This window comes from Stylophora pistillata, chromosome 1 (assembly GCF_964205215.1).
Source record: "Stylophora pistillata chromosome 1, jaStyPist1.2, whole genome shotgun sequence".
NCBI lineage: Eukaryota > Metazoa > Cnidaria > Anthozoa > Scleractinia > Pocilloporidae > Stylophora > Stylophora pistillata.
Window position 1 is genome coordinate 40,948,770 of NC_142519.1, and position 12,176 is coordinate 40,960,945.

Consider the following 12,176-nt stretch of genomic DNA (forward strand, 5'->3'; position numbering starts at 1 on the left):
GGAGTGATCGAGATTACCACTGGAAACAGGCTCAGAAGCGTAAGAGCTCGCAGTATCACTGGCAAATGTACCGAAAATTGAGGAACTGTGCGAATAGCGAGGAAAAGAAGCTGAAATCGAAATATTATTGTCGGCTGATAGAAGATGCTAAAGGTGACAGCTCCAAGATGTGGAAAGCAATTAAAGAGACACTTCCCTCTAACCACAATGAAATTAATGCAGTTTTTGGTCATGGAAAATTGCAGACTGACCCCAAAGGCATTGCAGAAACTCTAAACAATCACTTTTCAAGCATCGGTAAGAGCCTTGCAAAGGCCTTTCGTGGTTTAAAACCGACTCAGTACGATGCAGTTCCTACCTTATCGTTCTCTCTCAAGTATGTGACGTCAGCCTTTGTTGAAAAGCAGCTGCGCCTAATGAAAACCAATAAAGCGGTAGGACTAGACAACATCAGTGCACGTTTACTCCGTGATGCAGCAAATGTACTTGCTTCACCTCTGAGGGATATCATAAACCTCTCTTTTGAGAAGGGTCAATTCCCATCATCTTGGAAATGTGCGAAAGTGACTGCTCTTTTCAAAGAAGGTGATAAGTCCGATAAAGATAACTATCGTCCCATTTCTATCCTGCCCACGGTCAGTAAAGTAATTGAGAGAGCTGTTCATTCTCAACTTTACGGCTACCTCGACTCCAACAATTTGCTTGCTGTGAACCAGTTTGGTTTTAGACGTGCAAGATCTACCGCTTTAGCTCTAACGCAGTTTACCGATGAAGTGCTAAGTAATATGGATAAAGGTTTAGTAAATGGTGTAGTTTTTATTGATCTGAAGAAAGCCTTCGACACCGTTGACCATGTCATTTTACTCGGGAAGCTCAAATCTCTAGGATTACGCAGCAAGAATCTTGAGTGGTTCCATTCCTACTTATCCTCTCGTTACCAGAAGACTGTGATTGGTCAAGCCTCTTCTCCTGCGCGGAAGGTTTCCGTTGGTGTTCCTCAGGGGTCTATTCTCGGTCCATTACTATTTGCCATTTACATCAACGATCTACCCAAGGTCCTTCGGAACACTACGGTCACCTTATTCGCTGATGACACTGCTATCTACTGCTCTTCTCAATCAGCCCGTGACCTACAGACCATGTTGAATAAGGATCTGGACAGGCTAGCTCAGTGGCTCTACGAGCATAAACTTACACTAAATATCTCGAAGTCTAAATTCATGCTCATTGGCGGTCCAAGGAAACTTAACACCTTAGAAGAATTCACATTAACAATCAAGGAGAAGGAGTTAGACAGAGTCAATTCGTTCAAGTATCTGGGCGTAATTATCAATGAGAATCTGACTTGGACTGATCACGTGGATTACATTAAGACCAAAGTGTCTCAGAGGCTTGGCGTTTTACAGAGAATAAAACATCTTATGCCAAGAAATACAAGGGAACTCTTTGTAAAAGCCATGGTGCTGCCAATCCTTGATTATGCTGATGTGACTTGGGGGGATAAATCCAACACCACTCTGATGAACAAGATCCAATTACTCCAGAATAAAGCAGCTAAATTAATTTTAGATATGCCAAAGCATTCATCAGCAACAGAAGCTCTTGATCTACTTGGTTGGGATACATTGGAAAAAAGACGAAGATCTCATCGTCTATTTTTGGTTTTTAAGTCCTTGAATGGACTAATTGATTGGAATTTTAATTTTAATCATTTTAAAGACATGCATGATTATAACACTCGTTTTAATAACAACATTTGTAAACCACAATCAAAGCGTACATGGGGTCAGCATCGGTTTGTTTGTCATGCAGTAGATGACTGGAACGCTCTCCCAGACGGCATTAGGAACATTTCCGATTTTTCAGTTTTTAGACGTCTTGTTAAAAACATGTAGTCTCTTCTATTGATTATGCCCTTTTATCCTTTCTTGATAACCATATTTATATTTTCTGTTATCCTTACGTTAGATTTATGCAGGGCCTCACTGAAAACCACACTTTGTGACGTGGGCTCCCTGTTAAAAGATCTTACTTACTTACTTACTTCTACGAGTGTAAAAATAAGGATAGGCAGTTTATACCGTTAATCACGCGCGAATTTTATACTCTTAAAAACAATCACATCTGAACACTGGAAAAAGTTTGGGTAAAACTAAATGAGGGCTTCCTCTTAATTTAGCGTCCCCTCTCAAGTAGATTACAGTAATATCGTATGTATATATATTTCTAGATATTAAGTGTGTTTTACGTACTCAGTAACGGATTATTCTTATTAAGTTAAGTGTGACTATGTTGGAAAGGAAGTCTTGGTTACTTGCTCTCTCGTCTTCTAAAATGCTCATTTTTTCCATTACTTAGGCTCCTAACTGGTTGGGTATCAACGAAACTGAGGCAAATTTGTTCTTTGACAATGGTATACCCATCCGTTCATTCCTTCTCCCTTCAATCCCAGGGAGTCTCATGAAGTTATAAGAGCTGAATTTTTGGGGGAAGTGAGGATTGGGTGGAGCAAAGGAAAGACGAGAACCCAAAAGCTTGAAAATACTCAGGGTTAAAACAGCAGTATCTTTATGAAATATTGGTGTTAAATTGAATCGCTTTTCCTTTAAATTGCAGTTACTTCCATTACAACCAAATGCGAGAACTACCCGACGGTTTCTTCTCGAACATGAAAAATTTGATAACAACGTAAGTCAGTAGAATATTCCCGATGTCTGGAGATGTTTAACTGAAGAATTTCATTTATCTGTATACAATAAGGCAGCATGTAGAGTATTACTATCACCCTTTCTTTGTCTTAAATTCAGATATTGTGACGAATCAAAAATTCCCATTTTTTTCCACTTTTGTGATCCATTTCAATTCTTTTTATGAACCATAGGACTGTAGACACCAACCTGATGTGTTGCCATTTGAGGAAGGAGGACGCGGATTGCGACTTTGCTTATGTCGACAGCTTTGCAAGTTGTGAAAGGATGTTCAAAGATCGAGCTCCTAGGATTTGTCTCTGGGTTGTAGGAATTATGACATTGGTTGGTGCTGTGTTTGTGATCGTGTGGCGGTTGGTGTTTAAGGAAACAAAGGAGAAAAACAAGATACAGGCTATCATGTTGATAAATTTGGCCGGGTCTGATGGACTGATGGGTGTCTACCTGATCATTATAGGTGTGATGGATGCCATTTGGGCAGGGCAGTATTTCTTGCATGACTATTATTGGCGTTCAAGTTTGCCATGTCAGATAACAGGTTCCCTTTCCATATTGTCAAGCGAGGTGTCCTTGATGCTCATCTGCTTGCTCTCTGCCGACCGGCTTAAAAATATTCTGTACCCCTACAGCGGAAAGTCCCTTACAATTAAGGTTACTCACCTTGTGTGCGTCTTTATCTGGATTGTTGGTGGGATAATTGCGTTTATTCCCACGGTAGGCTTCGATTACTTTGGTAGTCGCCAGAAGGGTCATCATTTTTATGGCAGATCAGTTGTTTGTCTCCCATTGCAGCTTTCTGCTGATAAGCCCTCAGGCTGGGAGTACTCTGTTGCCATGTTTGTTGGTCTAAACTTTTCTCTTGTGTTATTTGTCATTGTGGCCTACTCAATGATAATCTTTAAGTCCTGCGCATCAAACCGGCGCCTGGCTAAGCAAGGAACCGAAAGAGAGAGGAAAATGAAAGCCAAGCAGAGGGCAGCCGATCTGAGGAGGGAGGCCTCGCTCGCCAAAAGAGTGTTCTTCATCGTTCTTACCGACTGTGTCTGCTGGTTGCCTATCGTGGTGATTGGAGTGAGGTCTCTCCTGGAAAAGTCCTTCCGTGTACGTGGTGACCTGGCAGTTTGGATCGCAGTCTTTGTTCTGCCGGTTAACTCTGCCATCAATCCCATTCTTTACACCTTTTCTACCCCACAGGTACACGAGGTCATTATTTGAACGGTTGAAAAATATATCTTCGGCGAAAAAGTTTAATTTTGCCATTTCTATATTCATTCGCATTCGAGGGGAAATCAAAGGCTCGAAAGTTTAAAATGGGGAGTGGGGAGAAAGCGCTGTGTACTGATTACAACTGTGTGTTTTTTGTTTTTTTTTTTTTCGATGTATTAAGGTTCGAGGTGTCATCAATGCCAAACTCCAACCGTTGTGGGATTATCTGATAGCAAAACTCCGCCGAAATCAAAATGTTGAAGGTAACTTTTAACAATTTTAACTAATCTTTCGTCATTCTGTATAGTGTTATTCCCCGTTCTTTCATTTTTTGTTTCTGTCTCATGTTATAAGGCTACGCATAAGACAGTTCTAAGAACAGATATGCCGCGTGTTTATAAATCAAATTGACTTATAAGTCAAGTGAATAAGAAATAGACAGGTATCTATATTTAATAACAAGCTTGTTTATTTCATGTTAACACTTAGTTAGACTCAATCGCATTGAAAAATATGACTACCTCATGAGTGAATAATGTGTTTGTTGCTGGCGTTTTTGTCGCTTGTGTTATTATTTTGTGCCAGCTAAAGACCAGGGAATGGAAATGAGAGTTATCGAAGAAGGTACGCACTCAATTCACTTCTCCACAGACTGCAACAAATTTGAGAAGGCAACATCTGGCAGTCAAAAACCAAGAACAGAACAGAATGATCAAAGAACAATGAGGAATTTATCTAGCTTAAAAAGCTCCAGCTGACGTTTTTTTCCAATTTTTTATATTCTAAGGAAGGTGTAAAAAAAAATTTGACCTTTAGCTTGAAGTTTACAGCCATCCATATTTTGAAAAACTTTAATGACTGCAATTTTCCGTTGTACATGTATAGTAAGTTTGAATCTAATTTCATTGATTCTTGGTATGATCTAGAGAGGAAAATATCCATAGAAAAAGTCACCATTCACAATATTTCTATTTTCAGTATTACAAAAACAAATGGATTCCATATTGCCGTAGGTCTATTCTGAAATTGCTCACTGAAAAATGGGCTTAGAACATTACAGACACTCCGTTGCGCCCCGTATATCATCACTGAACAGACGCATAGCAACTTAGAATTTACTTGTTTGTTCGACAGTTAAAATTCTAGAAATAATGGTTTTGATAAGGTATTAAGAGCAAATGTGGCCAAGAATCGCACACTTTCGCAATATCGTGGCAACAGCCAAAAAATCGATTTGGCTCATATTCTCAAGTTGGGTAGGCCTTACAGTGAAAGAAAGAACTGCATACTTCGTTTGGCTGAATATCAATTTATTTTCGAGAAAATCGATAATAACTGAATTCCACCAAATGCCGCTTTAGAAGCTCAACATTTGTTAGACGAATCTCGGAACGTCGCGCCACGATGAAAAGTACCAAATCTTGTAAAACAACATCAAAACATATGTTGACAGCAATTTGAATAGTTTTTGATTGTTTTGTATACACAAACTGATTGAATTTATCCGACCTTCATCTAATTTGATTAAAAATAGATCAAGAGTAACCCGTTATTTAACTATGTGCTAAACAAAATTATCCACTGAAAATCTGGCTTTTGGAAGGTGAAGTGTAGTTCTTTTCAATCTTCGAAGGAGTTTTTGGGGAAATGTTTCAGTGCGATTTCATTAAATTTTAAAATTGGATGAAATGCGTTGATTTGACAGTGCCGTCAGTTAGTGGAAAATGTATACATACACACGCAAACTCGATTGTTTCGCATTTCACCACAGTTTTTTCAACATAATATTCATTCATCCTTCATGTTGCTGTATCACAATAGAGTATTGCAGTTCTGAAATTGTTGCATCGCTCTCACAATAGTGATATAACTCGGAAGAATAGTCAACACCTCCTGATAACGATTGTTTACGGGGTTTCTCTATACCCAATTCGTTGAAAAGGAGGCTGTAATTACTTCAAGAGATCATTGTTTAGATATAAGTCTTCAACCGAACCGCAAACCAAGCGGAATGTTGCCGAAATGCACTTTACCGCTTTTAGAGAGACTGCCTCTCAATGATGTTTAGAACAAGGGAGACGTGTTGAAATGGAAAACTGGCTGTGTTCAAACGCTAGTCTAAACAAAATCTCGTTCCTCTGAATTTCTGATCTGGATGAGTTTACGGAGAGTTATCTAGTTATTTTAAGTAATATTTGCCATTTTGACCCCAATTTACGTGAAAACCAACCTGAAGTAACTCAGTTGGCTGGGAATTACTTTTTACTTCCTTTTCTATAACGTTCCTCTATATATCAAAGAAACTTATTATTAAGAACTCGTGGAAACCTAGAGAAAAAGTATTTGTAACGTAGAATTCTTCTGTTTTGGCCCCCTTAAATCATGAGCATGGTGGTATTTATCCTCTGTTCATCCATCCGTTTGTTCACTTAGGTTCTGCTGAGTTAATTGCTCAGCTTCAGCAGATGCAACTCGATGCAAGCAAAGCCAATGACAAGACAGACCTAAATACTGAGTTGAAGAAAATTGCTTCAGACAAGGGCTTCAGAATCGTCGACAATGAAGGATCAGGAGATTGCATGTTCTCTGCTTTGTCAGATCAACTGGAAATTGCTATGAGAATCAAAATCAAGCATGACGAATTAAGACAACTATTGGTCCAATACCTCAGAAAAAACCCTAAATTAGTAAGTTGATGTCTTGCACTCTGTGTTCACCACTGTTACTTTAAGAGCACCATAAAGGTTGGATCCACATGTGGGCCAACTGGTCAACACATCACTACTCGTTCTATAGGGGATAATAAGGATCATATATACCTTGAAATCATCGTTTAGTATAAATCACACCGCGCGCACCTTGTTAATTGATTGGCAAGTACCATTCACCGTATTCTGGTATAGACGTAGATTATCTTCTACATAAGCGTCGGTGAAAGTGGTGGATAATTAACTTGCCTCTTTGCCTCGGAAGATACTCACCCCTATTCACCATTTATTTTGGAGAATAATTGTTCAATACTTCTGGATTGCTCGAAAAAAAAAACGCTGTGTTGTTCAAGTGTGTTTTTTTATAGACCATGTCCGGGTCACGGATGAATTCAAACCTCCTTGATAAAATGAAAGGGCTCTGTCTTGTGGAGAAAGCGGCCAACCCGAGGTTTTTTTAAAAGTGCTTCACACTTGAATCTCTCCTAGAGGGGACAATCCTAATTGGATAACCTTGACTCTGGGTAAGGTGGACATTAGATATTCGATGTTTCGCAGGGCAAATTCAGGAGTTGAGACTGCTACATCCAATGCAGATCCTTGTGATTATTACTCTGATATGTTATTATCCGTTCTTACTGTTGTTTAGTATCTGTTATTTTCTCATTCGATGACTCCTTCCAACGTACTCAACCTGGTCCATTGTACCATTAACTTTACACTCCAAGTTTCGTTCTCTCTTTTTTGCTTTTCTCACAGCCGAATGGAACAGATCTGTTTCACTTCGTCCATGGACATCAATCATGGGCTGATTACTTAACGCACATGGAGCAAGATGGCGCATGGGGTGACCATGTTATTCTATGTGCCGCAGCAAACTGCTACAAAACTTGCATTCGTGTGGTCAGCAGTCTTAACGCTTCTCACGATGTTATCTTACGGCCACAATGCCCTGTTGACAAAGGCAGGACACTTGTGTTGGGACACGTCCCAACTTTACTCCACACAAGGTACAATTCTTTACATTACACCCAGTAAATGAGGTGTGAGTTTATAATGATATTTTGTGTAATTATCTACATCACCTAGGAGGGAGGGGGTGGCTCTATCGCTCTCTGGTATAAGCCGCCGTCAAATGATCACTGTCAATATGACGTCACATACCAACACTGGAAGCACTAACTTCGCTAAGTTTGCTCAGTAGAGCTTGAGGACAGCTAACAAAGAAAATGCCATTACAGGCTCCTAGCGGGCTATTATTGACTAATTTTCAGTGAGTGTACAAGCTTCGTTATTTCTATTGTGAATTCAACAATGTACTGTCTTGTGAAAATGTTTGTTTGTAATTTTGTCAAAGAGAACTCGGGACTAGAGCGGCTGACCGCCATATTTACTTCCGCGTGTGTCAAAACAAACCAAACCGTACGCCGTTTTTTCTGTAGGCTTTGAACAAATCGGCCTCATAAGAGGAGGTTTTATTCCTTATTTATTTAGGTTCGTACCTACTGCTATTTGGGGCGAATCTAATGAGTCATTTTTCTCCTCACTCCTTTTAAGTTTGAAGTTGTTGTATTACATAGTGGTGAGCCACGATTACATACTTGTCTTGTCTGCTAGTGTTGTAAAGACCTTGATATGAACCAAAGATTCTAGTTAATAAGCTTGCTGGCTTCTAATTATCTTTCTGCTTGTGGCTCTTTATTTTAAAACGCTCTTGCTACTCCTGTGATTAATTTTTCCGGGCTTGTATTGTAAACTGCTATTATGGCCAGAGTGTTGACTTGTGTCCTTTTTAGGGCAAATGTGGCCAAAGATTGAACAGGTTCGAAATGTGGCAACAGCCGAAAAATCGATTCGGCTCACTTTTTCAAGTCAGGTGGGCCGTACAGTGAAACAAAGCACTGCATACTTTGTTTGGCTGAATATCGATTTATCTTCGAGAAAATCGATAATAACTGAATTCCGCCGAAATGCCGCTTTAGAAGCTCAAAATTTTACACGAACCTCGCGTGACCAATTTAAAAGACTTGGACCGATGAAAGGTACCAAATCTTGAAAAACAACACTCAAATTTAAGTTCTTGATTGTTTGTAGACACAATCTAATTTTTATTAGTATGAATACTTTTCATCATTATTTATTAAGTTACATGTATCATCGTGGAAAAGAAAAACTTTTATTCACTATAATCTCTAAAAGTATATGCAAAAATTATGATAAACTGCTTAAAAATCGAAAAAAAATGCGTGAAAATGTTTAGTAAAAATTTAAGTAAAGCTCATGGATACACACTTCGTTTAATAACAATATTAATTTAAGATTATTTACAAAAAATATAATTAATAAAACTAGTATACAAAAACTACATAAACAGAGTAATCGACTGAAAATCTGGCTTTTGGAAGGCAAAGAGTAGTTCTTTCAAACAATCATTATCAGGAGACTTCCTTATAAGTTATATCGCTACTTTGAGAGCGATCGATGCAACATTTCCAGGATTGCAATCCTCTATTGTGATACATCAACAGGGAGGGTAAAAAGATATTCTGTTGAAAAAGGTGTAGTTTTGATGTAAAATGCGAAACAACCGTGTTTGCGTGTGGATATGTACATTTTCTGCTAACTGATGGCACCTTCAACAAATCACGCCGAATCATATCCCCAAAAATTCCTTCGGAGATCGAACAGAACTACATTTCGCCTTCCAAAAGCCAGATTCTCAGTCGATTATTTTGTTTAGCACATAGTTTAATCAGTAACGGGCTACTTTTGACCTATTTTTGATCTAGCTAGAAGATGATCGGATAAATTCAATTAGACTGTGTATATAAACAATCAAGAATTGCTCAAATTGCTGTCAACCTATGTTGAATGTTGTTTTTCAAGATTTGGTACTTTTCACTGGTCCAAGTGACTGTTTTCAATTTGTGGCGCGACACTCCAAGATTCGTGTGAACTTTTGAGATTCAAAAGCGGCATTTTGGCGGAACTCAGCTATTATCGATTTTCTCGAAAATAAGTCGATATTCAGCCAAACGAAGTATGCAGTGATTTATTTCTCATTGAGACCTACCCAACTTTTAAATATGGGCGAAATTTATTTTTCAGCTGCTGCCACCAAATGTGTGACCATTGGTAACATTCACTCTTAAAGAGAAAAGAGATATTCGGAAAGAGCAAAAGCGGAACGCAAATGACTAGGGATGGAGAAGTTACACGATACGGTTACCAAATGCAAAACGCGCAACGTGGCTTATTCGACAAATCTGGCGATCTAGCGAACTAAAGCCACGAGAGAGAGCACTTTGTAATCTTATTCCCTTTTCGTGTTTTCTTTATCGAACACAGTACAAAATCTAGAAGAAATTGGGAGCGCTGTTGATAGTGAGGACGAGTTGCAGGAAGAACGGGTAGAGAGGGAACAACATGCAGGATCAGGCGAAGAAAACGAGGAACCCACTGAACCCCAGCAAGTTGAGCCTGAACAAGACGAAGAACCAAAACAAGGCCAAGACGAACTTACTGGACAGCAGCAAGTTAAAAGAGAAGAAGACGCAGAACCAAAACAAGGCCAAGACGAACCTACTGAACAGCAGCAAGTTGAAAGAGAAGACGAAGAACCAAATCAAGGCCAAAACGAAACCAGTAAACAGGAGCAAGTTGAATCAAAACGAGACGAAGCACCAAACGATGAGCAAAAAGAACCTAGCACAAAGCTGGAGGTTGGACCTGGTCATTTAAAGGGAAACAAAGAAGTTGGTAAAAACCAGCCAGTAGACCAAGAGCTGAAAGAAGAACATGAAAAACCTGAGCGTGAGCAAGATGAAACTGTTGAAGAAAAGCCAAAAGGGGAAGGCCAAGAATCCAAACAGCAGCGCACTTGGAAAGAAGAGGAAAAAGAACTGAAAGTCGACCATGGGCTAGAGGTTAGTTCTAAAAAAGACGAGAAGTCGAAAAGAAATAAAAAAGAAAGTGAACAGCAACAAGAAGAAAATGAGCAAGATGAGCAAGAGCAAGAAGAGAAACATGAAGAAACCGAAAATCAGCAAGTTGATTCTAATCAAGGATGGCGAGAAAAGGACCACAAAGGTCCAAAACAGGTAGAAATTGAACAAGAGAAACCAAGAGGAGTGTCTGAGGAAGTAAATCAAGTTCAACTGCAGGACAAAAAACAGCAGTCAAAACGAGATAACGAGGACTCCCGACATCGGGGTGAAGAGTCTATGGAAGATGAATCACCACGACACCAGCAGACTATGGACGTTTTACCCGGCCTCCGTTTCCGCTAATTTCTAAAGTTTTGGGGGAATTAATTTTTCGTTCATCACGTTGGGTGGAAGAAAAACTTCTTCGTTATTCCAAAACTTATTGTTATTTTTTTTTTAAGGTAACAATGTATAACTGAAATGTCTTGATAATTGGTTACTTTTATTCAACAGAGCAAGACAAAGAAGATGATATGGTGCTGGACACACGTTTGTAACGGGTAGCACTGACTTATCAAGTCCTTTTAGTTCTAATTATTACAATAGAAGTAGAAAGATTACATACTGTTGTGTCATGGAAATAGTTCATTTACTTAACCAAGAACATTTTCAGAAAAAATGATCGAAAAAAAATCAAAGTAACTAACTCGCACTCGTGATGTTTGTTCGGCACTGTTTGATCGTCCAGGGTGTCCGAAAGGGAGGGAATTTGGTATGCGGAATAAGATCTCGTTAAAGCATGCTTACGGTTACATTGCGCCGCCCGTGTTGTCAGAAGTTTCCGCAACTTATCTTATTCCAATATTATTAAGTTTACAAGTACTTACAAACATGACTTAACTATTAACTCAGCATCCAGTTGCATGTCTCACTTATTATTTATTGACTTAAGTCCTAGTGTATTATTTACTAGGTGGCTTCTTTGTTACGACATTGCTAAGCCACTAATCGTATTTACTCCACCGCACATATGTATTAAGTGCACAGGTCAGATAATGCATGTTCATCTGCCTCATTTATTTACTCACATTTGCTGTTAATGTATGGCAAGTTAATTTTGTTGGAACTTGAACAAAAATGAAAGGAAAAAGTATTAGAAAAGTGTAACCCAAGTGAGGTTGTTTTTAGAAGTGTTAAATGTTCTTTAAGTGATTGTCAAGCCATTTAGTACCTAATTAAAAAAAATTAATAATATTTCATCTCTCATTTTTTTTTTTTTTGTTATCTAATAATTGAACCATCATGGAGTTCAATAGTTTAAACACAATCTCATAGCTGAAAGGTAACTTGGAAAACATTTCAGTTGTTGAAGGACTGTTAAAAACGATTTGAATCAGATTTGTCGGTTGAATGATCAACATACCATACGGGAAGTGAACCCCCCTAAAGAAAGGCTGAGGTTTAAACAAAGAAACGATAGTGGGAGTACGAGTACAATGTAAAGATTCCATCAACAAGCTTTTTTGTCTCTCCTTAAATTTTAAAGGAAGATCGTGCTCTGTGGTCTCCAAGTGTCAGTCTTAATTCCCGGCTCAGTGTCGATTCTGACTTTCCCCGTGGAGTTTCAA

The 12,176-nt window shown here is 38.8% G+C and overlaps 1 protein-coding gene across 1 annotated transcript in view; it reads left to right on the top strand.

The window, feature by feature from the left end:
- LOC111346208 (uncharacterized) overlaps window positions 1-10,911 on the top strand; it is a gene marked incomplete at its 5' end in the record, with an annotated part of 28,678 nt that extends 17,767 nt beyond the window's left edge. The window contains 5 exons of the mRNA XM_088747793.1: window positions 2,617-2,688; window positions 2,882-3,902; window positions 4,096-4,177; window positions 4,500-4,538; window positions 9,971-10,911. Coding sequence (XP_088603919.1) covers window positions 2,617-2,688; window positions 2,882-3,902; window positions 4,096-4,177; window positions 4,500-4,538; window positions 9,971-10,911 — 2,155 coding nt within the window. The remainder of the gene's footprint in view (window positions 1-2,616; window positions 2,689-2,881; window positions 3,903-4,095; window positions 4,178-4,499; window positions 4,539-9,970) is intronic.
- Window positions 10,912-12,176: the final 1,265 nt, after the last annotated feature.